This window comes from Sander lucioperca, chromosome 12, assembly GCF_008315115.2.
Source record: "Sander lucioperca isolate FBNREF2018 chromosome 12, SLUC_FBN_1.2, whole genome shotgun sequence".
Taxonomy (NCBI): Eukaryota; Metazoa; Chordata; class Actinopteri; order Perciformes; family Percidae; genus Sander; species Sander lucioperca.
Window position 1 is genome coordinate 6,569,622 of NC_050184.1, and position 26,886 is coordinate 6,596,507.

The 26,886-nt window shown below is 40.0% G+C and overlaps 2 protein-coding genes across 26 annotated transcripts in view; both read left to right on the top strand.

Annotated features, from left to right (window-relative positions):
• The window catches only part of kif1b (kinesin family member 1B), a 62,620-nt gene extending 44,349 nt beyond the window's left edge, over nucleotides 1-18,271 (top strand). For 12 of the 24 annotated variants that reach the window (XM_036008092.1, XM_036008105.1, XM_036008091.1 and 9 more), the window contains 26 exons: nucleotides 57-194; nucleotides 1,331-1,582; nucleotides 4,463-4,581; nucleotides 5,065-5,150; nucleotides 5,977-6,106; nucleotides 6,399-6,552; nucleotides 6,827-6,917; nucleotides 7,010-7,128; nucleotides 7,293-7,348; nucleotides 7,658-7,858; nucleotides 8,670-8,778; nucleotides 9,591-9,657; nucleotides 9,879-9,963; nucleotides 10,356-10,461; nucleotides 10,888-10,914; nucleotides 11,842-11,956; nucleotides 12,056-12,189; nucleotides 12,304-12,365; nucleotides 12,465-12,610; nucleotides 12,807-13,067; nucleotides 13,204-13,275; nucleotides 13,545-13,666; nucleotides 13,763-13,915; nucleotides 14,150-14,342; nucleotides 14,629-14,747; nucleotides 14,853-18,271. In XM_036008092.1, the coding sequence (XP_035863985.1) occupies nucleotides 57-194; nucleotides 1,331-1,582; nucleotides 4,463-4,581; nucleotides 5,065-5,150; nucleotides 5,977-6,106; nucleotides 6,399-6,552; nucleotides 6,827-6,917; nucleotides 7,010-7,128; nucleotides 7,293-7,348; nucleotides 7,658-7,858; nucleotides 8,670-8,778; nucleotides 9,591-9,657; nucleotides 9,879-9,963; nucleotides 10,356-10,461; nucleotides 10,888-10,914; nucleotides 11,842-11,956; nucleotides 12,056-12,189; nucleotides 12,304-12,365; nucleotides 12,465-12,610; nucleotides 12,807-13,067; nucleotides 13,204-13,275; nucleotides 13,545-13,666; nucleotides 13,763-13,915; nucleotides 14,150-14,342; nucleotides 14,629-14,747; nucleotides 14,853-14,895 (3,160 nt within the window). In that variant the 3' untranslated portion in view covers nucleotides 14,896-18,271. The remainder of the gene's footprint in view (nucleotides 1-56; nucleotides 195-1,330; nucleotides 1,583-4,462; nucleotides 4,582-5,064; nucleotides 5,151-5,976; nucleotides 6,107-6,398; nucleotides 6,553-6,826; nucleotides 6,918-7,009; nucleotides 7,129-7,292; nucleotides 7,349-7,657; nucleotides 7,859-8,669; nucleotides 8,779-9,590; nucleotides 9,658-9,878; nucleotides 9,964-10,355; nucleotides 10,462-10,887; nucleotides 10,915-11,841; nucleotides 11,957-12,055; nucleotides 12,190-12,303; nucleotides 12,366-12,464; nucleotides 12,611-12,806; nucleotides 13,068-13,203; nucleotides 13,276-13,544; nucleotides 13,667-13,762; nucleotides 13,916-14,149; nucleotides 14,343-14,628; nucleotides 14,748-14,852) is intronic. The other 12 variants (XM_036008103.1, XM_031286616.2, XM_031286618.2 and 9 more) reach the window with 6 other exon arrangements.
• Nucleotides 18,272-20,019: 1,748 nt separating this feature from the next.
• Nucleotides 20,020-25,896, top strand: pgd (phosphogluconate dehydrogenase). Of its 2 annotated transcripts, XM_031286629.2 has the most exons (14): nucleotides 20,020-20,182; nucleotides 20,566-20,641; nucleotides 20,766-20,945; nucleotides 21,046-21,111; nucleotides 21,199-21,317; nucleotides 21,530-21,599; nucleotides 21,690-21,824; nucleotides 21,940-22,129; nucleotides 23,284-23,414; nucleotides 23,630-23,763; nucleotides 24,365-24,464; nucleotides 24,866-24,988; nucleotides 25,330-25,474; nucleotides 25,517-25,896. In XM_031286629.2, exons 1-13 carry the CDS (start codon nucleotides 20,175-20,177, stop codon nucleotides 25,447-25,449), a joined length of 1,452 nt encoding a protein of 483 aa, XP_031142489.1. In that variant the 5' UTR covers nucleotides 20,020-20,174; the 3' UTR covers nucleotides 25,450-25,474; nucleotides 25,517-25,896. The 2 variants fall into 2 exon arrangements, with proteins under 2 accessions (XP_031142489.1, XP_031142488.1); XM_031286628.2 differs by having other exon boundaries at nucleotides 25,330-25,896.
• Nucleotides 25,897-26,886: the final 990 nt, after the last annotated feature.

Genomic DNA, 26,886 nt, shown 5'->3' on the forward strand with positions numbered 1-26,886 from the left:
TAGGTGAGCCATATATTCTTTCTATCTGCTTAAGTGCACTCTGTTGTCATTTGCAGGCAGAGGTTGGACCAGATGAGAGAGATGTATGACCGTGCTGGAGAAATGGCCTCCACAAACCAGGAGGACGGAGAGGGCTCTCTGACAGGAAATGACCCCTTCTATGACCGCTTCCATTGGTTTAAACTTGTGGGGAGGTACGTAATGCAACTACAGAAAATATACGTACAATACTGCATATGTTACTGTAGTTAATCACCAAACATCCTGTTTGTTGGTTGTGCTGGTTGGTGCCTGTTTGAGTTCTAAGTTACTGCTTTTGTTTTTGTGGCTTCACTCAATCAGCTTTTGTGAACCATTTATTTAAAATGAGTCCATGCATTTACTTCCATTTTTCATTTTTATGGTCAAATTCTGTGTCATGTGTAATAGTGATATCACATGTTTTGGCATCATTTATGTCTGGTGTAGGTGTATGTTTTGTTGCGCATTATACATTATTTTGTTGTTGTCATGTTTATTATTTGATGTTACATTTGTGATTTGATGTGGTGTTCTTGATTTCATGTCACACAATATTCCTTTGTGTATTTATTCATTTTATTTGACATCACATTTTTTTCACATCACAATTGTTTTTATGTTGTTGTTTTTTCAATCATGAATAATGTAATTTATCCGTTGTATTATTTTGCTGTCTGTTGCCATTCTCATGTTGATATCCCTTCCAGTTCATACAAAAGCTTGTTAACAACATAGTGGATTTGGATAAAGTGGAAATTTGTGGCATTTTGTATTTTATCCTCTTTCAGCCAGCATACATTGGACGATTAATATGTTAATCCTTTTTAAAGTGGCATTTCATTTTGGTAGAATATAGTCATGTTTCTATAAATTGTTGTGACACCCAGCAGCTTCTTGTAATACCTGCTCTTTATTAAATGAATCATGCTGTTGCATTTGCAATAGCTTCAAAGTAGTAGTATTAGAAAAAAATTATTTTCTCAATTGATTTGGTTTCGCTAATCATCAAATTACCACCAGATTAATGTAAGCATATGCCGTTTTTGCCAGTGAATGATGGCTGCTGTTGGTGGTTAATTACTTTGCATTCTAATGATACAAAAACATGTTTATCTTTTTTATATTAGTACATGGTTGTATGTTATTTGTTGTAGTAAACTACTAAACAACATACCATTTGTGAGAAAACAATGGCAAAGTGAAATGTCACATCCTATACTTAATGATGTGGCCTGTTTAACTCTTCTATTACTCCATTGTTACCTTTCCCTGGTTCTTGCCACTGTACCCAAAATACCAACCCGCTCAGCTCCCCCATCTTCCACGGTTGTGTTAATGAGCGGCTGGCCGACCGCACACCCTCGCCTACCTTCTCCACCACTGATTCCGAGATCACCGAGCTGGCAGACGAGCGCCAGAGCGAGATGTCTGACTTGATTGATGATGAGGCTTTTGTGGATGACACCAGCTCAGATGCTGGCACTGAAGAGGGCTCTGACATCTTCAGTGATGGCCAGGACCCCTTCTATGACCGCTCACCCTGGTTCATCCTGGTGGGAAGGTTGGTGACTGGCAGTTGCATTCGCTCGTCCTCCACACATAGGCTGGGACTGGAGTTTGGGAGTTTGGCTTGGTTTAGTGTAGTTTATTTATTATTTTTTTTCTTTTTAAGATTATTTTTGGGCCTTTAATTGACAGGACAGCTAGGTGAGAAAGGGGAGAGAGAGGGGGAAGACATGCAGGAAATTGTCACAAACCCTGGACCTCTGCGTCGAGGGATAAACCTTTAAGTATATGTGCACCTGTTCTACCCACTGAGCCAACCCGGCCACAAGTGTAGTATATTTTTAATTACACAGGTGTAGGTTGAAGTGAAACAAAGTAGGGTAATACTTAAAGATTAAAGAGTGCCGGTTAGAAAACACTTCCTGTAAAAGGTATGAAAAAACGCATGCAAATGAATGATAATTAACATTTTATAAAACAGGTTTCATGGATGAATTCATGTTCGGTATATGTCTATGAAGATGTTGAAATAGATGATGAGCAGACTGATGTTGCATCCAACAACAGTGTTCAGTAGATCCTTAAGTATATTCAACATATCATTTCACGTATTATTTTGGGAGCTGGCAAATCTTAAAAAATGTGAGCGAATACTAAGCATATCCCTTAATAATTATCAGCAAAGCCCTATTTGGGAATAATTTCAGAATCAGATCATGTATTCATAGCAGCTTTGCAGAGATAAAATAGACCAGTTTTAAATTTAATATGATTACTCATGCTTCTGTGCTCACAGGCCTGCTTTGTATGAGATACTTTTAATTTAGACTCAGTTCCCAAAAATTGAAAAGCCACCATTCTTTTCTCTCCACCTCCCAGCTTGATGTCTCATTAACTGCCACCATCGCAGCGCTGACTCTATTAACTCTTATCTGTGTATGAACTACATGTATTTGCTGAGTCTAAGTTGATTAGCTGTCTGTCATTTTATTTTTTAATCCTTTAAACCTTCTTTGATTGTTTTTTTTTATTATTATTATTCATAACCATGTATAAATACATTTGGTTTTATAACCTTGTTTGTTTTAACATTGCTCCTGGAATGTATTATAGATAATATTAACTCACTGGTAGTTGACAGTCACATAACCATGCTTATTTGTGTTTGTTTTAATTCATTGTCAAGATGAAATAATATGCTGCAGCAGCATTTGAAATCACAGCACACGTTGTACCGAGGCTGTTGCCTGAGCACCGCAAACGTCATAGCTGAGTAATAAACAGCCTGTGCTAATCTTGGCTCAATGCAGGCTACAAGCCAGCCAGACCATGCAACAGACGTAGCTCAGCTAGCTACCTCGTCACTGTGACTTCAGATATTGTACAGATTGATATCTCTCCTCTTGAGTCTCCCAGCAGAAGGAGGGATGGGCGACAGGAGAAAGAATAGATCACCAGGGGTGCAGCAAAACAAATCAATCAATCATTAAATTTTTTTTTACAGTGTAAAATCATTATTAAACATGGTCTCAGTACACTTTACAATTAATGGAACACAGAAATAACAGACCTCAACAAAACAATTGAACAGCATTATAGCAGTAATAATAAACAATACAAAACCAGCAACATAAGAGAATAAGGGAAAATGTTTGTTTGTGAAGGACACAGAAAGGATGGTGTGTTATGGTTGGCTGTAGTATAATGAGTAGAGGTAGGTTTTCAATCTAGATTTAAAAATGTCAACTGAGTGAGCTACTTTAACATGTAGTGGGAGGCCATTCCATAGATGAGGGGCACAATAGGAGAATGCTCCATAACCAACTGCTTTTTTGGAATGACCAGGAGACCAGCATAAAGGGAGCAGAGAGTGTGTGCTGGTTTATATTGTGTAATAAGCTCAGATAAATGTGTGTCCATGCAGGGCCGTATATGTTAAAAGAAGAACCTTAAAATCAGCTCTAGCTTGCACTGGGAGCCAGTGAAGAGAGGCCAGAACGGGTGTTATGTGATCATATTTTCTAGTTTTTGTCAGGATTCTGGCTGCAGTGTTCTGAGCAAGTTGAAGGCCTCTAGTGGCACAATTTGTAAGACCAGAAAAAGGGACATTGCAGTAATCAAGTCGGGAAGACACAAATGCATGGATTACAGTTTCAGCATCACAAAATGATAAGATGGGTCGAATTTTTGCAATGTTACTGGGAAAATGCTGTCTTGGTAATAGCCGTGATGTGAGTCTGGAATCAAATATCACACCAAGGTTTTTGATGCTCGAGCTTTCAGAGATAATACAACCATCAATATTAATACACAGATTCTTAAACAAGTGACCATGTTTGGCTTGTCTTACTACTAATAGCTCTGTTTTATAAGAATCTTTTTTATCAAGCCCTGTTTTTATCAAGCTCTACAAAACAAAATGTCAGTGAGTGTGTGAGATAGAGACCAACATCGCCATGTTACGACACAATAAACCACTCTTTTACAGCCTTTACTGCTGCATCCCAGGCGATCTGTCATCACCCCGTCACACATTTTAAAAATAAAGGTTGTGGTTTGAACTGCTGCAGATTTCAGTGCCCTGGAGCAGTTATAATTTATGTTCATATGGTTTTGCTCATTCCTTAACATAATTGTCACTAATATTTTACTGTATGTTATATGTAGTAGTCTAATGCTAAACACTAGGAAGTGTTTGTGCTCCTTATGATGTTTAAATCATTGGATAGAGCTAACAGAAAATTGTCTCTTTGCCACTATTTTTCATTTAATTTGCTTTTAATAGGTTTAAAATAAATGCAACAGATGGCAGTTATATGACAAAAAACATACCCTATCATAAATACAATTTGAATGTTCTCTGGATCCAGAGACTGCAGTTGTTCCACCCTGCACCAGAATCAGGTTTTTAAGTCTCTCTCCTTTTTACTCTCAGAGCTTTCGTGTACCTGAGCAACCTGCTGTACCCTGTACCACTGGTGCACCGTGTTGCCATAGTAACAGAGAAGGGCGAGGTGCGTGGTTTCCTGCGTGTGGGGGTCCAGGCTATAGCTGGTGAGTAATTAATGAGATTAATGAACAAGACTGTTATGATCTTCATGCAAAGGCTACATCCTGCTAATCACTCATTTAAGATTCACTTTAATGTCCCACATTGTAGGAAATTTGGATTGGGCTTCCACCCATGTTGTATCCATAAAACAAATTCCACATACATAAAAAGACACAGCTAGAGGAACAAGAAACATATTTCAGAACAAAAAATAACACACACTGATGCTAAATACGTCCGTGTGAGATTTCCTTGTGATGCCGGCTGTTTATCTTAGTTTATCTTAACTAGCAGTTAAAAACATACTTTGGTTCTAACTTCTATTATGATATTAGTGTTAAAACATTTTGAAAAGCCACCGATGTGATGGCAAAGAGAAGATTCCCCTTAGATTCCCTGTGTATTCCTTTTGATGTGCTTTGACAGTTTAAGCAAACTGTGTCTGTGATAGATCCTGATAAAAAGTATGGTTTGTCTCTTTGTAGCTGACGAGGAGGCCCCAGACTATGGGTCAGGAGTTAGACAGTCAGGAACCGCCAAGATTTCCTTTGATGATGAGTACTTCAAAAAGGTAAGCCCTTAGTCCTCCGACAGTAGCTTTAAACTTGAAGACATACTTTTTTCTCTGCGTGAGAGAGTGGGTGTATAATATTGTAGTAGTGTATAATTGGGTTATGACATGGAATGTATCTGAAAGCACCCAAACAAACATAAAATAATGTACAACACTGATAAATTGATGGTGGTTATTATTGTTGTTGTTGTTGTTGTTGTTGTTGTTGTTGTTGTTGTTGTTGTTATTATTATTATTATTATTATTATTATTATTATTATTATTATTATTATTATTCTACAATAATTAGAGAAAGGCAAACCTCATCACACAACCTAGAAGTCAGGAACCAGGTAGACAGAAAATGAAATTTATAATATAATCTTGTTCTAAGAAAACTATATTTTTGACATTATATATATATATAAAAAATAGAATATACATTATGTAGGAAGAGCATATGACATCTGTCCAACCTATTTGTAAGTCTTCACCATGCACCATGTAATTTCAATGTTTACAGAGGAGCTGAGTGAAAAGAGTGTTAGTAATCAAAGCTTAAATAAATGGTAAAACAATGTTTCATGCAAGTTTACTTTCCCCTTTGAAACATGAAGACAGTAGAAAATTGAACAAAAAACAAGGTCCTCTGCTGTTTATTAATTTCCTTTTTATTTTCTAAAGACACATAAGAAATATTAAATTTTCCTCCTTATGCATCCACTATTGCACAATAATATATGCATTCACCCAGGTGGAGATGTGTTTATTCCTTTTCTCCCTACCAGCTATATACTAATGTCCTTCTCCTCCTCTTGCATCTATCTCCTTTTTGTCCAATCAGAATGACTTTCCTTCCATGGTTATGACCCGCTCCGGCTTGTCCCTGGAAGAGCTGCGCATTGTGGAGGGTCAGGGCCAGAGTTCAGAGGTCATCACACCCTCAGAGGAGCTTAACAGAATCAATGACATGGGTACGACTGCTAGACCTTCACGTCTCCACCTCGTAAATTCTGACCTCTCAGCCCAACGGGAAACCACTTGGCAGATGGTCCTGTTGAATGCAAAAGAGGGCTCCGAATGTATAATCATGGAAATGAGACTGATGCAGTTTTTCTTACTTTGTGAAGGAATGTTACTACAAATCACAAGCTTGATATTGTGTGGAAACCAGTCTGATTGAGTTGTGCAAAACTATGCAGATTACAAAGCACAATTGCAGGTGCAGCTCAAGTCCTCCTAACCTTCCCCTTTGGTTTTCTTTAGACCTCAAGCTGGGTAACATCGCAGACACCAAGCTGAGTTGTGGTGAGGGTCTGGCAGGCCAGCTGGAGGTGGGCAGCATCTTTACCTTCCGTGTTACTGTGCTCCAGGCCAATGGCATCCCGCCGGAGTATGCAGATATCTTCTGCCAATTCAAGTGAGTCCGCAATCCTCAAAAATAGAGCGTGGTAACTTCATCTTACTATTAAAGCTTTACAGTTCTAAACAGCTTTACTGAGGGAGAAACTAATAAATAGCAATATTATTACTAAAATAAAATACATTTTCATAAAATGTTGTGGACTGTAGGTCATAAAGAGCAATGCTAAATTCTAGAAATTGATGACATTAATGTCTTTTGTACCATGAGGAAATACCCTCATCTTGTTAACAAATAAAAGTGACACGCTCATTTATGTTTCTTTACTTAGTTTCCTGCATCGTCATGACGAAGCTTTTTCCACTGAGCCTCTGAAGAACGCCGGCAAAGGAGCTCCCCTGGGCTTTTACCACGTCCAGAACGTGAGTGCACGTGCTCACACACGCACACACAAGTTATACTTTAACAACTCTGTTTATTCATTTTGACAACCCCACTTTTATTGTTGGAGCAGGTTTCCGTTGAAGTCACAGAGTCCTTCATTGAGTACATCAAGAGCAAGCCCATTGTGTTTGAGGTGTTCGGCCACTACCAGCAGCACCCGCTGCATTATCATGGCCAAGACCTGATCAGGTTGGTAAATAAAGAAATGATTCTGTGGAGATGCTGTATAACTTTAAATAATGTTTTCTTATGCTGTAAATATTCATATTTGGTACACCAGATAGATTTTGTTTTGTTGGATTTTTTTCAATTGGTTTCTGTGTTTTAAGTTAATTGTACATTTATTTTAACAGTCCTCCACTACCATCAAGGAAATACTACCCTATTCCCATGCCTCTGTCTAAACCAGGTAAGAATTTTCATCTCATCACACCACATACTGTAACAGCAATATGTTCTGCTCCTGTCAACCTCATTTCAGCACGTTTCTTCTGTTTGTTATGATTATATCAGCATGCCTCATATTTCCTTCCACTTCTCTTTCATTTCTCGCTTCCTTTGGATTTTTTGTTTTTGTCTCTTATTTAATCACTCTCACACCATCCATCCAACCATCCATAATCCTCTTACCCAACGGCGCCCTCCCTCTTTCAACTCCTTTTTCACGTCCCCTTTAAATTTCTCACCATTTGTACTATATCATACATTGAAACTCCAGACCATACACGTAAGATAGAGTTGGTCCGCTACCTGATGAGTGGCTATGTGAACGGCAAAGTGCTGGACACGCTGTCCGAGCACGCCAACGCCCTGGCCTCCTCTGCCGTGGCCAGTCTGGAGGACGAGGCTGACCATCTCTCTCACTTCATCTTCCTCCCAGTGCCCAATGACCCTGTGCTAATTGTGCCCAGGCACCATGGTTGGTACAGCGGACACTGTAGTAGCTAAGGCATTAGATGCACCTGTGTTGTAGTAGACTAGTGCTTTGCTTTGCTCATGTGGCGCTCTGTAACTGGAGGCAGTAGCCTCACAAAGCTCTGCAGTGGTTATGCGTGCTGCACCTCGCTGTAGGTCTATTTAGGTCCAGTCAGTTCAGTCCAATCCTCCCCTGTCGCTTACAAACTGGCCTGAGCTGACACCTTCAGGTACATCTGCTGCATATGCTGAATCTTGAGCCAAATAATAAAATGAGTATTTTTCATAATCATAGAGGATCACTGACATAGCATTCACAGCATAAATCAGAATCCAGAGGCTTAAACCTTTTTAGGTTTATCTGCAGTCCAATTAGGTACTTTTCATGTGGAATAATGTTCATTTCAACCATATTGTACACAAATGAATGTAGCTGTGTGCCTCTGTGATTCAACAGGAACATAATCCTGACGTGTCAGGCAGCAGGGTGCTGTCAGTGGTGGTGTAATCTGTGATTTAGCTTCTCATAACTCTCAGTATGTGCAACTGTTGGGTTTGAGTATAATATGTTGTATTGCCTGTTTTCTGTGTCCAGCTTATTTCAGTAATAATGGGCTTAACACACTTTTTAAATATTGGTATAACAGTACATGTTTGGGCTGATGGCTCAATCCAGGGTCAGCAGTGTGTTCACATCTCATATCCAGTCTCCATTTATTAACCCAATTTATATAGTTAATATCTATCACCTTTTTTTCATTCATCCCCTCTGAAATAACATACTGTGTGTGTGTGTGTGTGTGTGTGTGTGTCAGTTCCAGCCACCAAGTTGAACACCATCACCAAGTCTAACCTGGGTCATTGCGTCAGCAAATACGACCTGCTGGTCTGGTTTGAGATCAGCGAGCTGGAGCCCACCGGAGAGTGAGTGTCTGCACATCGTCTCATATTCATATACAGAAACAAATAGAAGGTTATCAACTACTTTTAATGTTCTTGTGTCATTTCAAAAAGACACATGGTGTGAGATCTCAGATTAATTTTTCTTACTAATACTAAAAAAACAATACTTTAAACTTGAAACAGTTATGGTGTGTTTCCCAAACAATACGTTAATACTAGGTAAGGAGTATACTGTAAATAGATCAAAACATTAAAGATGTACACAGACTCTCTGTGTTCCAACAAGGGTCATATTTTGTGAAATAACACCTGTAAAATATGCCCCTAGACGTCAGAACCTTTCAGTAACTACTCGATATGAGCCATGGCCACAAACACAATAAAAACCTGATATGACAGGTTCATAAAAGTGAAAGTTTTGTAGGAGTCAGTATAGGTAAGAGAGTCTGTGGATCTCAGAGCTCTACTAGGGCATAATCCAGCAGCATGTGAACAATAAGTCAGTGTAAACTCCATGAAAAAAGATTTAAAAGGTCCGGCTTTGAACCAGTATACTCATCAATGGAGCACCTTGGTAGCCAAGTGGTTACAGCGCATGCAATAAAACCGCAACGTCCTGGGTTTGATTCTGGCCTTGGGACCTTTTTTTGCATACCCCTCATACGCAAAAAAAATTTCTTTAAAAAAAAAAGGAAAGAATAGTTCTCGCTTATGTGGCCCATGTTCCAAATGGTGGATATCTTAATTTTGAATGCATCAAATACTCCTAAGGAATACCATGAGATATATTCTTTGAAGTGTCCAGGCTGAGTATGACCTCCCTTCTTCCACAGGTACATCCCAGCTGTAGTCGATCATAGCGGAGGTCTGCCCTGCAATGGCACCTATCTACTGCACCAGGTACTGGAGATCTACACAATTCCTTCTAACCACACACACTAAACACTCATTTTATGAAGTCAATTGCATTGCACACACTTTACACATACAAAATGTCATTTTCCCCCATGTAAACCAGTAAATAATAATTCTTCTTTACAAGAAAACATTCAGAAAATGAATTTAGTTCTACAGGTAGCTGTGTCCACTCTGATGCTACGCTCTGTCATGTGTTGCTGCAGGGGATCCAGCGAAGGATCACGGTGACTCTCATCCATGAGAAGGGAAGCGAGCTCCACTGGAAGGACGTTCGCGAGCTGGTCGTGGGTGAGCAGTCTTTTTCAGGGATTACTAGTTCTACCTTTCTTCAGCAAACAGGCACCAGATACACAAAACACTGCTGTTTCACAGTAGAAGTGGGTTTCTTACATTATTGTTTGTTTTCTCAGTAATAATTCCAGTCTGGAGAGTTGTCTGTTTCGCCTCTCTCTTACAGTAGTTTATACTGTAGCTGACAGACGAAATAATGACATTTCACATTTTACACTTTGAGCTGCTGACATTTTTGTCCAGAGAGGCTTATGAGTAAGCAGACGTGTGTCTTGCTGCTGGACACTGTGACAAACTGGCTGTTAAACTACTGTGGCTGAGTTCCTATATTAGGCGTTTATAATCCATGACAAGATGTTGATGTGTTGTGCTGCTCTGTGTCCCACCAGGCCGCATCAGGAGCAAAGCTGAGGTGGACGATAGCGCTGCTGATGCTGTCCTGTCCCTCAACATCATTTCTGCCAAGAACATCAAGTCATCCCACAACTCCAACAGGTAGCTGAAATGCCCACCAACTGTCATTAATTATCAACATTTCAAGGTTTAAATCGATGTATTGGTGCTAAGTTTGTTGCTGCTTGTTTTCTGTATGCTTATTACTCCTAAGCCTAACTGAGAGATATTTCTTTTTAATACAGTAAATATCAACTCAGTTATTTGGTCAGTTTTCCATTATTGCCACATGTTGTTGATTTTGTTTTCTTCAAAACAGTTTCAGGAAACATCTGTGTATTTGTCCTTGTCTTTATATTTGCTAAAAGCTCAGTGGGATCATTGCATGACCATTTCCATTTCCACTGCTGTTGATTTTCCTGTTAATTTGCTCCATTGTCTCTTTTGCCTGACTCTCTGTGCTTTTCTCTTTTTGTCTGTGCACTCTCTTTTTCCTCCTGCTGCGGCTGGACTCTTGATTGTGCTCAGGCTTTCTATTGATAAGGATATTGATAGGTACAAGTGACCAGAGAACATAAGGCTCCTTCTGTGAAAGACCTTTATGCTTCTCTACAGCCCTTTAGATTCATAGAAATAAGTTCTTCACAGTGTGTGTCTGTGTTTTTTTGTTGGCATGTTGCATTAGGTCTGCCTTTATTTCCATCAATATTTAGCATCTGAAAATTTTTTTATCTCATTCAAACTTCTTTATGGACAAGTAAAGGCAATCTTACATGCAAATGCAAAACCCTTTTTATTAGTTTATTAGTTTGTGTCATGGTATGTTGATCTTCTGTGGCACCTAGATTCCAATTGAATGCTTTCCTCTCAGCTGTTATTCACTGTGTGAGTTGTAGCTCAATAAAAACCAAGGCCATTGAGGCACCAAAAGGGCAGCCCTGACTTTCAGTCTGTGGGTAAGAGTGCCCCCTGCTGCCAAAGACAGGAACACTGAAAGATCCTGACAAACAGTAAACAGCCTTGAAATAGCAGTAAATTATTGTATTGTATTCCTTTTAGTTGATATAACTGAAATAGTCTGATGGCCTTTACATTGATGCAGAACACATAAACCCTATATTGTGCTGCTGTTTGGGTTTGTGCCAACTGCCAAACAAACTCGCCTCATTTGTGACACTTATCACATTGTGACTATTGTCAAGCTCTCACCTTGGTGTGCTTCCTCACATCTTGTCATGACTAAGGATAAGTGTGAGGGCCACTTCAGTCACTGCACAGTGTTCACTGTCATAAAACAAGATCTGACTCTCTGTGTGGTTATTTACAAAATTGTTTTCTTGTAGTTTCATCACTGCTGCTGTTTTCACACAGATCCTACACACCATGTTGTTAACAAAGCACTGAATGGGACTTTATAACCGTATGTTAATTCCTCTGTAATTCTGTTGATCAGTGAAGATTTTTTTTGGTTTTCCCCTTCAGGACTTTCTACCGTTTCGAGGCAGTGTGGGACAGCTCCCTGCACAACTCCCTTCTGCTAAACCGAGTCACTCCATATGGAGAGAAGATCTGCATGACCCTGTCTGCATATCTGGAGGTCAGTCGTTGCCCTTTTGTGTTGTACCTTTTTGCATTGAGCTCAATGTTTTACCCCTCTGGATGTATCTAACATACTCACTGTGTGTCCTCTTCACAGCTGGACCATTGCATCCAGCCTGCTATTATTACCAAAGACATCTGCATGGTCTTCTACTCCAGAGATGCAAAGATCTCCCCTCCCCGTTCCCTCAGGAACCTCTTTGGGAGTGGATACTCCAAAACCCCTGACTGGTAAGACTTTAGCCTGCCGTATTGTGCCCATTTCTATCACCCAAATTAAAGACAGTTGGATCATGTTATATCCATACAGTACTCTTGAATATAATCTCCTCTGCTTCATTACAGCAATCGAGTCACTGGCATCTATGAGCTGAGCTTGTGCAAGATGTCTGACACTGGAAGCCCAGGTGAGCAGCCAATATCAAGAATTGTTTTTAGGACAAGCTGCCAGTTTACCACGATTCCTCTGAGAGCTTTGTCCTAATGTGTGCTTTTGTCCTGAGCAGGGATGCAGCGCAGGAGGAGGAAGATCCTGGACACTTCAGTGGCTTATGTGCGTGGAGAAGAGAACCTGGCTGGCTGGAGGCCCAGAGGAGACAGTCTCATCCTGGAGCACCAATGGGAGCTGGAGAAAATGGAGCAGCTGCATGAGGTGGGTCCCTAAAGATCACATTCACCTTCACCAATCTTAAAGTAAAAAAAAAACCTGCCAGAGCTTTGTTTCGTCTCCCCACAGTGTCCCTGTCTAATATCCACCTAAAAGAAAAACACCCCCTTTCCTCTTACAAAGTTTCTTCTTACGACGGAAACTTAACTTGTACCTAACCCCGCCCCTGTCATTCGCCCAGGTGGAGAAGACCCGTCACCTGCTCCTGCTGAGGGAGAAGCTGGGAGACGATGCTCCAGTGGGAACGGCCCCTACCACCAAGTCCCTGAGTGAATTCCTGTCCCCCAGCATGAGCACCGGCAGCCTGTCCACCTCGACCTCCATCTCCTCGCAGATCTCCAGCACCACCTTTGAAAGCGCCATCACGCCCAGCGAGAGCAGCGGCTACGACTCCACCGACATTGAGAGCCTGGTGGATCGTGAGAAGGAGCTGGCTACTAGGGTAAGAGCAGCTTCAATATTACGGGATACTGACAGTGAGGATTTACTCATTGCTGCATAGTTTTATCAACTGGCAGCAGCTACCTCTCCTCCCCTGCTGTGAACAGATCAGACTCATCTTTGTTCTTGTTCTGTAGTGCCTGCGCCTCCTGACACATACCTTCAACAGTGAATATAACCAAGTGGTTAACAGTATCAGTGACTGCAAGGTGAGTAATGATAGTAGATAGATTACTTACTTTAAAAGTAGTTTATGTGTGTACAGGGTCCGGTTTAGATGTGTCTCAGTGCTCATATTATGTAGATGTAGCAAATAGGCAAGTGAAGTGAACATCTACTTTTTGTCACCTAATAGTTACTTTAGTATCAGCAGGTCACTCTCCAAATAATTATCTGTATTTTTGCATGTTTGTATGTTTGCCTTGGAAACATAAAACCTTGTGTTTAACAAATACTTCATGCTCTTGTTTCCCCTCAGCTGTCTGACATCTCCCCAATGGGACGTGACCCATCAGTGACCAGTTTCAGCAGCGCCACCCTCACCCCCTCCTCCACTTGCCCTTCTCTGTCTGACTCCCGCTGTGGTTCAATAGACCAGAAGTAAAACTTTTACTTTCATACTCAACACAAAATTCATTTTTTGTAGATCGTCTTCATTGGCACCGTGATGCTAACTTGGTGTACTTTGTTCCTAAGGACCCCAGAGAACAGCTCCCGTGCCTCCAGTCCCTCTTGTTCAGACTATGAAAACTTCCCGATGGTTCCCACTCTGGAGACCTCCTACCTAGCACGGGCCGGAAAGAACGAGTTCCTCAACTTGGTGCCTGACATTGAAGAAATGAGGCCAGGGTGAGTGCTGACATGTTAGCTCTTTTGCTATTATGTTGCAGTCCAAACAAAAATAGATAATATTGTTTTCCATCCAAGCAGAAAAAATGTGAATTGATTTCTGAACCTGGGTGTTTTCAACTGGAAGCGAAAATAATTTTCTTTCGCAGAAAAACAAGCACTCCTTTTTAAAAAAAAAAAAAAAAAAAAAAAACTGATTTTAACTGATCTCTTTTTTTTGTCGCTCCTTTTTAGATCTGTAGTTTCCAAGAAAGGTTTCCTTAGCTTCATGGAGCCACGCTCCAACTCGTGGGTGAAGCACTTTGTGGTTGTGCGCAGGCCCTACGTCTTCATCTACAACAGCGACAAGGACCCTGTGGAGCGGGGTGTCCTCAACCTCTCCACAGCACAGGTGGAATACAGTGAAGACCAGCAGGCCATGCTCAAGGTAGAGTTTCAAGTGATTCAAGTTAAGTTCAAGCGTATTCCTGCTTCTCACCATCGAATTTGTCACTGCCAGCAGAACTGAACACTCACAAAATAACATGTAATGTAATGTAACGAAGTAAATACTTATGCATCCCTTGATAGTAGAAAACACTGCATCAGGTTTATCACAAAAATGTGAAAAAAATACCAACTTTTCAAAACTATTCTCCTTTATCAACCTAAAAGCTATATAGATAGAAAACCTGCACCTGCAGCATGACAAATATTTGATATTTTCTATTCAGACTCCCCACACGTTTGCTGTGTGCACAAAACATCGAGGAATCCTCCTGCAGGCCAACAACGAGAAAGACATGAACGACTGGCTGTATGCTTTTAACCCCCTGCTAGCAGGAACGATAAGGTACGCACACACACTTCTCTTAGACTACCCTTAACAGGAAGCAACTCGATAATCTTCAGAAACTGTTTTCTGGTCTCATCACAAAAGAAAATCCTGTTCCCACAGATCAAAGCTGGCGAGGAGGCGCAGTGGCCTAATGAAGAACTGAGTGGGTTTGACCGGCACACAGGAAACCACGGCTTCCATTGTTTCTGGAAAGCCTTTTGAACATACCAAGTGTTAACACTTATTAATCATTGTGATTCTTGACAGTTTTCTCTTGTAAGTAGACTTGTGGCTTAAGTCTCCTTTCATGCGACTAAAAGTTTCAGTTCCAGAGAAATTTGCCTCCCCCTCTCCCTCCAACAACCCTCTGCCAACTTAGCTTTTCTCCTCTCGATTTCTCGTGCCCTCTCCTACTCAGCTTTTTGTGTTTTTGTTTTTATGACAATGGCTGAGTCTAATTTTGTTCCGCTTTGTTGTCATTCCCTAACTCCCTAACTAGTAGCATGTTGTAATAGTCTACTTGTGTGTGCACGATTCTTCAGAAACTGTTCTTTCTGGCCACTAATTTTTTGTTTGCCAATCATCTGTAAAGAAATAGTCTCTATCAGTGTTATTTGTCTCCCGAAAGGAGTTCAATTTTATTTTTTGGTTGTTTCATTTTTTATTAATATGCACTCATGATAACTGCAGCAGTCCTCAGGAGAACTCCAGGTTTGCTTACTCAAAAGAAATTTAAACAAATCAGATAATCTACAGTTGAAACCATGAAGGGAAAATATACAATTTTCTCCAATTGATGTATTGCTTTTTATTCTGCTACAGAAAGCAAGGCTACTTCAAGATCTATTGCTGCTAATGAATTCATAGGTTTTTCTTCTCTTCGTGAGATTTGCATCAGGCCAGCGCCTCTAGCTTCCCCTCTGCCGTCTCCTAAATGGCTTTTAGCAGACAAAATGTTAAGTCTAAAAAATGTGTCCCAGCTCAGCGAGACCTGAGGTCAGCGCTGGATTCCCATGTGATATTTAGATGCCACTCTTCAGTCCGTGCACATTCACCAACGCCAACCCCGATAGTGCCGTCAGTCAAGCGATTACTTGCAATCATGCATTTGTGTCAACATCAAAAATACATGCTAACATGCAAAAAAAATGCATGAGGATTATTTCATATCTCAGCAGTGAAAATGTGACAATGGATTGTTTCTGCAGGAGTAGATATTTGTCCTTGTCCTTTTGCTATTTCATCTCAAGAAAAAACAGGGTGGAGGAGGAGGAGGAAGACGGACAGTACTCTAAAAAGAGAATTTGATTTGTACATACAGTCTGTTTTGGGATCAGTGTGGTAGTTAACTTTTGATTTAAGACATTCCTCTCAGCTCCTCTAGCAGTTTTTTTTTTCTCATACTAACTTGTTGAGACTCGGATCCCGAGAGTCTCAACATTTGCTAATATTTAGTTGAACCATCACGTACGTGTGATACCGAAGACTAAAACAAAACCTGATGAAATGGGAGGAAGAAGTAAGAAAGAAGATTGAAGTTGCAATGCTCTAGCCTTGACGCCAGTAGATAAGTGATGAAGCTGCTAGCACATAGCCTGCAGGACAGATAATGTATAGTCTGTCCCATGACTCCCCTCACTGTCATGCTAGTGTCATGTAAAATCTCCAAAGTGAAGTACTTACTGTTCAGCAGCACCACAGGTTACCATGTGTTCATTTTCTATTTGTGTTCTTGAATTGAAACTCATCTAACTCTAATTGGGTTTCTTTTTTTTTTTTTATTATTATTAACAATGTTTTTTTCTATTATGCTTTTAATCATTCCACAGTGAAGTTTTATACGAAATGTAACCAAGGGCATTTATTTTGTTGTAACCAGCTGTGTTGGTGTTTAACCTTATTTTGCACATTAACACATATCTATAGCAAGACGAGGGCAGATCACATATGTTGAGTCCAAGATTATTTTCTGAGTATCAGGAACACTGATAAGAGCACATATCAAGGCTACACTGGATAGCTGTTTGTTAGACAGAAAGAAGTGATATTAAAGGGACGACATATACTCAAAGGGTTTATTTCTGATATTGTTTATAAAAGAATATTTGCTCTGTACATCGTACTACAGCTGTTAGATTTGGCTCCTGATAAATTATGCCTCTGTCTCTTCAAATGGTAGAAGTGTGATAAGCACAGATGGGAATTAAACACTCTGGCCAACCAACCAGTAGTATGCCTACTGTATCTTATGAAAGAGAAATTAAGGTTGAAGGTGTTGAAACAGAGGCAGCCATCGCCTGTTACAAATATTAGTGGAATTATTGGTGATATAGCTTCATCGTTTGCTGATGTAAAGACAGAAAACATTTGACTCAGAAGTCCGAATGAGTAAAAGAGTGTCGCTGCCCTCAGGTCAGCCAACCTGCTGGTCAGAGAAACAAAAACCTGCTGAATTGTTTCTGGGAAAATGTTTTGTCTGTCAAGGAAAAAAAATAATAATGAAAAACCATCTATGGACTGATGAAGGCTCTAAGTGCAAGGTACCTCACGTTAACCTCAGCGTACTGTGTGAGATATCGATATGTTGGAGCAAACATTTTCACTTTAGTGACTAATTTGCAGAGGTGTATCATTTTGGATTGTGTATTTATTGTTTGCAATGTATATATTAGTTTGCAGCTCTTTGCACATATTAATAAAAGGTTCAACTAACTGATCAAATAAAGTCTGTGCGGTTTAGTTGTTCTACTCGGAGTGAACCAAAATGATGGTGTGGCAGCCTCTTCCAGTCTGAACTGGGAGAGCGTTGAATGTACTATGAAGATGTGTGTTTTTCCATCATTTAAAAAAGGTAAAAAAGAGAATTACTAAATTGTAACCCACTGCATCTTTTTCAGAGGAGGTGAGTTACATTAGTGTTCCTCTTTATTAGAAAAATGGTTTGAGTGAAGTCTGTTTTTGATTTGAAGAATATTTACTCACTACTCATGCTAGCCAACCACTTGAATTATAACAAAATATGGTTGGTTTTTAACTCTTTTTTTGTTTTTCTTCTAATATCAGGGAATATAATACAAAGTAGCTAGTGACATCTAAAATGACAGTATACTATTGTTGTGCTGGTGTCTTTCTTCACCTCAACACTTTATTCTTTTTTTTTTCCGTTGATGCCTTTCAAAACAAAACTAGCCATGATATTTTCCATCGCCCCCTCTGGCTATTACTGTAATATCAGTTCAACTGCATTCCCTTTGAATTTGTTTCACCAAAAGAAAAAAGACAAACCACGACATTAACACTGTACATTATTTGTCAGACTGGTTTCATTTTCATACTTATTTTGTAAATATCTGTGTTGTATGGAGCTTGAATTAAAATGTAAATATGTTTACTGTATTTGTAATTATTATAATCCATTCGCTGTATAGCATAGATGTGTCATGCAGATATCCTAATTCTGTGTATGGTAATCTTGCACCATTGAACTGTTTAGTGAATGAGGCAACAATAAAAGTGCAAACTGTGCATTAGCAGAACAAGTGCTGCCTGTTTGTCTTCTCCTTTGTGCAACTTCATATTACAACTTTCTGATACCTGTGTGCTACAGAAACCTCTCTGCCAGGAAAAGAAAAAATAGATTAGATGTTTTAGAACCGAGGAAAATAAAAATACTCGTGGTTAGTCAAACTTAATTATAACATTGTAAACCAAAATTCTGAGATGGTTTAGAAAAATGTTTATTTATAATTTGCTTAATTTTAATAATTTTTTTTTGGTGTAGAAACCAAAAAAAAACATTTTTTTTTTTTTTTTAATTATGATCTCGTAGTGTTATACAATTAATTCTCCACTGTGAAACCCCAGGCTCAGTCTGTGGTCTAGTGCACTTTCTAAAGAATTAAAATATGTTTCATTGCATAGAAAAAAATATATAATCATACAGTACTTTTAGTCTGGATTCTTTGCCATAACACCACCTCCCTCCCCCCCGCCTCTCATGCATGTTAAGACTACTGACATTAAATTGGTTTAGTGCAGTAATTTTCCTGTGATCTGCCACGGATTTCCAGTAATTAAAGGAAGAAATAAGGCGTGGTTTATTAGCTGTGTGAAATCCCATCCTGCATGGAAAGAAGACTGGGACTCTATAAATGAAAGATTACTACTGGGGAAGAGAAGTTACTTGGCATTGTTGTTTTCTACATTTTATGACACATAATACCTCTGATTCCAGCCAGCCAGCCCTACATTCAACAATGGATAGTGCACTTCTTTCTATATTATACACTTGGACTCAGTAAGCAAATACTAAATTGTACTGTATAATATAGATTAAGATTATTTTTAAACTGCTTCAATCAAAAAAAGAAAGTATAAATCAACACAGTTGTTTTTTGTTTTGTTAACCCACACATGGGCAATATTTCATTCACAAAATTCAGTTAAATGTTTACTTTAGAAGTGCAAATTTCAGTGGTGTAAGAAGTAGCCTACCTAGATCCTTTACTTAATTACTTAACTGAAAGTAGGCCTACCAATAGTTTCTATGATACAGCTCACGTACATCTCTCAACATGCTCCACAAGTAATAAAAGCAAAATGTAGGCCTTTTTATAGTATCAAAAGTACTCGTTCTGCAGAAATCGGGCTCCTCTCACTGATTATATGACATTAGATTATTGATATTGATGAGTCAATGTGTATACATTGTGAAATGATTAATGGGAAAGGAAATAAGTAAAAACAAAGAGAGAGAATTATACCTATTTGGGCCACGGACAGATATTTACATGGAATCAGTCTTTGGTGGAAATGCTTACAACCAGAGCCCGTCTACCCTTATTAGACATTCTCTTACAACTCAGACGTCTAAAACGCGACAAGGGGCCCAACTAGGGGTCTCAAGCCACTGGTTTTATATTTAGTAATGCATGGTATTTTAGATGCCTACCATGTGTTTTCAAATGTAATATTCAAATCTGAAAATCTGTTGCATAAATGCAGCAGAGTAAAAAGTTGTATATAAAAGTATATTTCTCTCTGAAATGTAGCGTACAAGCCCTCCCCAGTTAAAATGTACTGAGTATTGTGTCCGGGGGTGGGGGTGCGGGTGCTGACCATAGAAATAACGTTTTGACACTGGAATTGTACCTCGAACGATTTCATGTGACATATAAAATTGATTGATTAATTGATTGATTGAATACCTCTCCTCAGGATTCTGAACCAATGAGAATTCGGGAACAACATCGTTTCAGTTTGCTGGCCGTCATCTGATTGGATACTCTACGTGGGCGTACGTGAGCTCCTCCTCGCCGTCGTCACGTTGAGAAGAGAACGAGGAAGTAAAAATATTGAGCTAGGGAAGAAAGTGAAGTGGTGCGTGAGCCCGACTGTCATTCGAACACTGCTACTCCACGGCTACTTTACCCGCTGAGCATCATGGCTGAGTAAGTTCTCAAATTAGTTTTTACATATGTAGATGGTTGATAAAGTCGGGAGGTTGTGGCTGATACGTGTCGTTAAGTCATTGTAGACTTTGTAGTCGTTTAATTTGTTCTGTTACGTTAGTCTTTTTGATCAGTCAGTGTCTAGTGGAAACGGAGTTGTTAGCTAGCTTGTTAGCTAACCTTTCTTAGAAAAATATGACGTGACGTTTAGCGTGTAAATAACATGGATGTATTAAGAGAACTTGCCATTTTTAGTAAAAAGAGATTAAACATGGGTTTAAGATACATTATGAAAAAAATGCATATATTCAAAATAGTTTTTGAGTATGATGGACAGTTTTTAAAAGTCCTTGTCAGTAAATGTGATTATTTTCTCTTCACAGAGCAGACATTGCACTGATTGGTTTGGCTGTCATGGGCCAAAACCTCATCATGAACATGAACGACCATGGCTTCGTGGTAAGATGATGACTTATGGGTTTTATGTACATAACCTCTGGCAGTAGAACCTGCTCCACTTTTTTTTTCTCTTTTTTTTCCCCCTTTTTTTGTCACTCAGTAATTAACCAAACCTCTCCGACAGGTCTGTGCTTACAACCGAACCGTGTCCAAGGTGCATGACTTCCTGAAGAATGAGGCGAAGGGCTCCAAGGTGATTGGCGCAGAGTCTCTGGAGGACATGGTGTCTAAGCTGAAGAAGCCCAGGAGGATCATCCTGCTGGTCAAGGCTGGACAGGCTGTGGATGACTTCATTGACAAACTGGTTGGTAGTTTGTGCTGAATTGTTTTACAGTCACTTCTGGAAAATTGAGTCCAACCTAGATACATCAATTTGGCTTTGCGCTGCATTTGTTCGTCTTCAGGTTCCTCTTCTTGAGGCTGGGGATATCATCATTGACGGTGGCAACTCTGAATACAGAGACACAACAGTAAGTCATTGATTCACTGTTCAGCAGTACATCTTTATTTTTGTTTGAGAGGTGTTCTTATAGTATTTATGCGTTTCTGTCATACAGCGGCGGTGTAAGAGTCTGAAAGAGAAGGGCTTGCTATTTGTCGGCAGTGGAGTCAGTGGTGGAGAGGAAGGGGCCCGTTATGGACCCTCACTCATGCCGGGAGGACATAAAGAGGCCTGGTGAGTTATCACAAACTTTCTAACTGCTCTACACTTTCAGCTTCACGCTAGATGTTGTGCACATACATGGTAAAACAAACAGTTACTATTGATAAAGTTGCACATATGTGTGACTTTGGGCATGGTTAAAACAGTGACTATCTCTGAGAAGGTTAACTCATTCGTTTCAGTAAGTTAATCAATTTAAACGCTTGCTGTTGCTTGTTTTGAAGGCCACACATTAAAGACATCTTCCAAAGCATCGCTGCCAAGGTTGGAACAGGAGAACCTTGTTGTGACTGGGTGAGTGGTGTTTGATTTGTGTTTAAATGATTGGTTGTAGCAGTTGTTATTATGTCGTCTCACAATAATCTGACTGTCTTGCATGTGCAGGTTGGAGATGAGGGTGCAGGTCATTTTGTGAAAATGGTCCATAATGGCATTGAGTATGGCGACATGCAGCTGATTTGTGAAGCCTATCACCTAATGAAGGACATTCTGGGTATGGACCACGATGAGATGGCACAGGTGATCTTTATTAGTATTTTTGTGTTGTGCTAGTTCTGTGTAATCAAATGAGGGGGAAAAAAAAAAATACAATGTGGCTGTCTGTATTTCCTCACACTGTGGTTGAATCACTCAGGTTTTCGACAACTGGAACAAGACGGAGTTAGACTCCTTCCTGATTGAGATCACGGCTGACATCTTTAAATACAGGGACTCTGATGGTACACATCTGTTGCCCAAGATCCGTGACAGTGCTGGACAGAAAGGCACAGGGAAGTGGACGGCTATTTCAGCCCTGGAGTACGGCACACCTGTGACTCTGATCGGTAAGAGGAAGTAAAGGAGGTTGTAGACAAGGAAGTATCTAATTTCCTTCCCTCTTCTACCAATGCTCACTGCTTTCAGTAAACTGCATTTGTCATGATGACATGGCAAAAGCCATTACGTCACACATGATTTCAACACCGCTTCAACTAATTAAAGGGCACTTGTTGTTAGGTTTAGCTTTGCCAGTTACCTGACACACAGCCACTGTGGCCAGTGAGCTTCTTCTGGAGAACCTGATTGATATGTGGCTGCCACTAAGAAGATTGAAGGCTTTTCTAGTGGCCTGCTTGTCTGAAGTGACATAAGGGGGGATTTGTGATACTCTCCACAGAGTCTTTGCTCTGACTGTTTCATAAACAGCCGTGGACAAGATGGAGGGCCGGGAGCAAGACTAATAATCCAGGGCAAATGGTGTCATCGTATCAGCTCATGCCCCTCTTAACAGACACATTTTGTGCATAGTTTAAGTTAAAGGGACATACACGATATGCCTTTTAGTTAAAGTTCAATCATGCAGATATTTTGTTGCAAAAACTTGTCACCAAACCCCTGCAACCATTGTTCTGATTAGATTTTTTTTCTTCTATTCGTTTATTTAATCCCTCTCATTGCTGTAGATTCTCTTGTGAAAGATAGAGGCATTACAAAAGGCTTCATTGTGTGAGAGCTGATCCAGTCTGTGTGGAGCAGGCTGTGTGCATGGATGGGAAAACATTCCTCACCAGGATAGTTCACTCACTGGACCTTTTTTTTTTCTCTCTGCCTGTGGGTTGCTTCATCAGCTGTGCTGTTTTTTTTTTTTTAAGCAAGTCATTCCTACGCAACATTAGTTTCCTCTTCTCTTGATAGTTGTGGTGTAATTGTCATTTTTAACGTGGCAACTGGCAATCCCTTTTTTCTGATGTACTAGTGGTAAGCCCTGTTTTTATTACAGCTGCTGAGTCATGCTGATCCTTGGGCATTGTTTTTGTGTTAGCATGGTGTTCCTGCAGCAGCGTGGCATTGGCTAGCATGGAATCCTTTTGTTGTGAGAGGTTTCAGAAATCTAAATGACTGCTTATCGAGCTCTGCTTATGTGTGACGTGTGCAGAGAGCTAACCTTGTTGTCCCTCTCTATGCCTCTGTCTTCTCTCTCTCCCTCTCTGTTTTTCAGGGGAGGCTGTCTTTGCCAGATGCCTGTCCTCTCTAAAGGATGAGAGAGTGGAGGCCAGCCGCAGCCTTTCAGGGCCACAGGGGGTCAAATTCAGCGGTGACAAGGCTGCCTTCCTGGAGGACATCAGAAAGGTAGAACACACAGTGTAGCATACACTCAGTTGCCTGTTTATTAGGTACACAATGTTAAAACTAATGTCTCATACAACAAATCCTACCTTCATGAAGGTTATAAGGTTTTCTAGAAGCTGTTTCCAAGAGGATTGATGCTCCCAGTTGAAACTATTACCAGAAACAAAACAGTGACCAATATTTTCAGATGAATTGATTATTTTTTCTCTATCCAGGCCCTCTACGCCTCCAAGATCATTTCCTACGCGCAGGGCTTCATGCTGCTGCGGCAGGCAGCCAAAGAGTTCGGCTGGTCACTCAACTATGGCGGGATCGCTCTGATGTGGAGAGGAGGCTGCATCATCCGAAGGTACATTTAACCTCATGTGTGTCCTCATATCACTAGTTTGCCTCACTGCTGCCTTGTGCAACTTTATGTCAACAGGCTTCTTTCACAATGATGGTGAAAACTGTGGTTAGGCAGTGTAAAGAGAGAACTTCTTGAGAAAACGAGAAGAATACGTTTTTTTTATTTGAATTTATATAATTTAATTTGTAAGATTTTAGAATAGGATTTTTAATTGGAGAATAATTCTAGGTAGAGAGGGCTAAGTCTTCCATAAGTCTTAATGAGTGTCATAAAGGAAGTTATAGACTCTATTTTGTCACTGGCCTATGTGTAATGATGGAGTGAGAAATCTAGATGAAAGAAAATCTGTCTCTTCCTGTAAAATCAAACTGAGAGGCGAATGAGGAAATTACGGTTGTGACACTGGTTTGCTTTGTGTAATCTGGCAGACGTTGCGTAAACCTAAATCAAATACAACACTCAGTATGACTTGCAGTGTGTGGCCACCATTACCCCCAGTTATGGTACTTGAAATGTCCCTTTTACTATGAGTAGTACTATGAGTCTTTCCTTTCTCTGTTCCTGCTGTTGGCTAACGCTGCCCTTTCCTTTTCCCCACCAGCGTCTTCCTGGGTAAAATCAAAGAGGCGTTTGACAGAGACGCTGAGCTGCAGAACCTGCTGCTGGACCCGTTCTTCAGTAATGCTGTGCAGGACTGTCAGGTATGAGGAAGGAGCCGGTGGCCAAAGACCCATCTGCAATACCCACATTGACAAAGACACACAAACCCAGTTATTTCCTCTTTTACATAGAAAAGAGTGAACAGCACCGCTTTTCCTCTGCACTTCACAAATCACACTTTACATCTTCGCCTCAAAACAAAAGCTCATAGCAAGTCTGCTTGTATCCACTTGGTATTGAACATATTGTCACACAGACCCGAGAGACCCACAGCAATATTGGACTGAACATAATTTGGACCCGGCTCAAATTGGGTCTCAGTTAGGAACTGAGTGGCCTCTATAGACCTTGTTATGGCTTCACATGAATTACTTAATTTATTAACACCGAATTACATTACCTCCATGAGAAACTGTTAACCTGTTTTAATCTCTTTGTTTAGGAGTCATGGCGCAGAGCAGTCAGCACTGGAGTCCAGCATGGTATCCCGATGCCTTGTTTCACCACAGCTCTGTCCTTCTATGATGGTTACAGACATGAAAAGCTGCCAGCCAATCTCCTTCAGGTAAGACAACATTTGATACTGCAGAGCAGAGCCAGCTGGGCAAATGGCTAGTGTGGCGGCATATCGGATTAAAAAGATAACATGTAGCTGTTGTGCGCGTTTGTGTTGGGATCTGGGGGCTTTAAAACCCCAGCAGTTGTTACCAACTACTTTACTCATTTGTCTTTAGACTCTAAGACTAAACTTTAGTTTTTTAACCTTTTCAAACTTCAGCATAATAAAAATCAGCATATAAAGTAGGCAATTTGAAGGTTGACAGATTAAACGGTAGTTCAGTGAATCATTAGTGTCTCTTGTGTGGGTGTCAAACATTGTTTATGTTTTTGTTTTGTTCTGTTTAGGCTCAGAGGGACTACTTTGGAGCCCACACATATGAGCTGCTGTCAAACCCCGGTCATTTCGTCCACACCAACTGGACCGGCCACGGTGGAAATGTCTCCTCTTCGTCCTACAATGCTTAAGGATCATCTTCACATCACTCAAAAACAAGATGGAAGGATGAGGGGAAGTTATCTGTGAGAGAAGAATACATGTTACACATTCCATCTTTATAACCATGTCTGAATATTTAAGAGCCAGCCCCCCAAAGAATCGCCTTAATCTGACGTACTCCTCAAAGATGCAGTTTGTTGTTGCAGTTTTATTTATCATGAAGTGGAATCATAAATTATGTGTGACGTACACTCTACACTTTGTGTGTTTTGGTGCAGCTACTTTTATTATTACAGTCCCAAGAGGGGGAGCAACAAGGTGTTGACTCCATCTGGATCCTATGAATATTATGCTGGCTGTCAGGCTAATGTTCACCAGTCATGTTTGGCCCAGAGTTCACAGTGTTAACATTGGATTAAGGTGAACCATTGCACAGTACTGTATTAGGCTAAATAAAGATTTCAATCCCTTTATAATTAGCTTGTATGCTCCTTACTCTCTGGGTGCTGTAAACAGGATTAAGATGTTTGTGTGCAGCACTAAATTAGGCAACACGTGACATAAGTTGTCTGATATATAAACAGGATATTAAGTTTAAAAGGCCTGTCTGGTGACACACTTTGAGCCGCTGGCCTATTCAGGGTGTGTCAACACATGTCTGAAGTGTGGATATGTATACAGTAAATGTTAATATATATCATTCTACAAGCTAGAGAGTGCACACCTCCACCACGGCTGCAAAATCCTATACATTACTTTGGTTATTTCAGTGACTAAAAATATTCAAAATGTTTTATTCTGTGTCTACACCCATATCTGCATCAACATTTAGTTTGGTGACAGCCAATCATGGGACACTTGTGCCAGATTTGTTTGATTCAAGTGAGTACAGTGGCTTATCAGAAAATTATGAAAATGCTCACAAATCAATCAATCCTGTCTTAAAAAAAAATAGACTGCTTCTTTGGCCTATCGACGAACCATCCACTAAATGGAATTGGAATTTGTAATGTTTTTGGTATATCCAACAAACAGGGCTGTAAACATCACCTCAGTGGTAATGGGTTACAGTTAATGAGATGTATACAGGACCAATTCATGTGATGTGCTTTCAGTGATTGTCCACCAGGTGGCCCTGAGACCCTGACATGTTTCTTTAAACACAGTGACCGTGATATAAATATATATACAGTACCAGTTAAAAGTTTCGACACGTTTTCTTATTCACTTGAATGGGAACGCGTGTCCAAACTTTTGACTGGTACTGTATATAATTCAAAGCTGGCGTTAATAAACAGCATAAAAAGAAACGTCCCTTTTTTAGGACACTGTATTTTAAAGATACTTTTGTAAAAATCTAAATAACTTTAGAGATCTTAATTGTAAAGGGTTTAAACAATGTTTTCCATGCTTGTTCAGTGAACCATAAACAATTAATGAACATGCACCTGTTGAACGGTCAAAAA

Coding starts and splice junctions, on each gene's coding strand:
- pgd (XM_031286628.2), top strand. Junction 21,318..21,529: donor GGAGGACATAAAGAGGCCTG/GTGAGTTATCAC, acceptor CTTGTTTTGAAG/GCCACACATTAAAGACATCT. Junction 23,764..24,364: donor GGAGGCTGCATCATCCGAAG/GTACATTTAACC, acceptor TTTCCCCACCAG/CGTCTTCCTGGGTAAAATCA.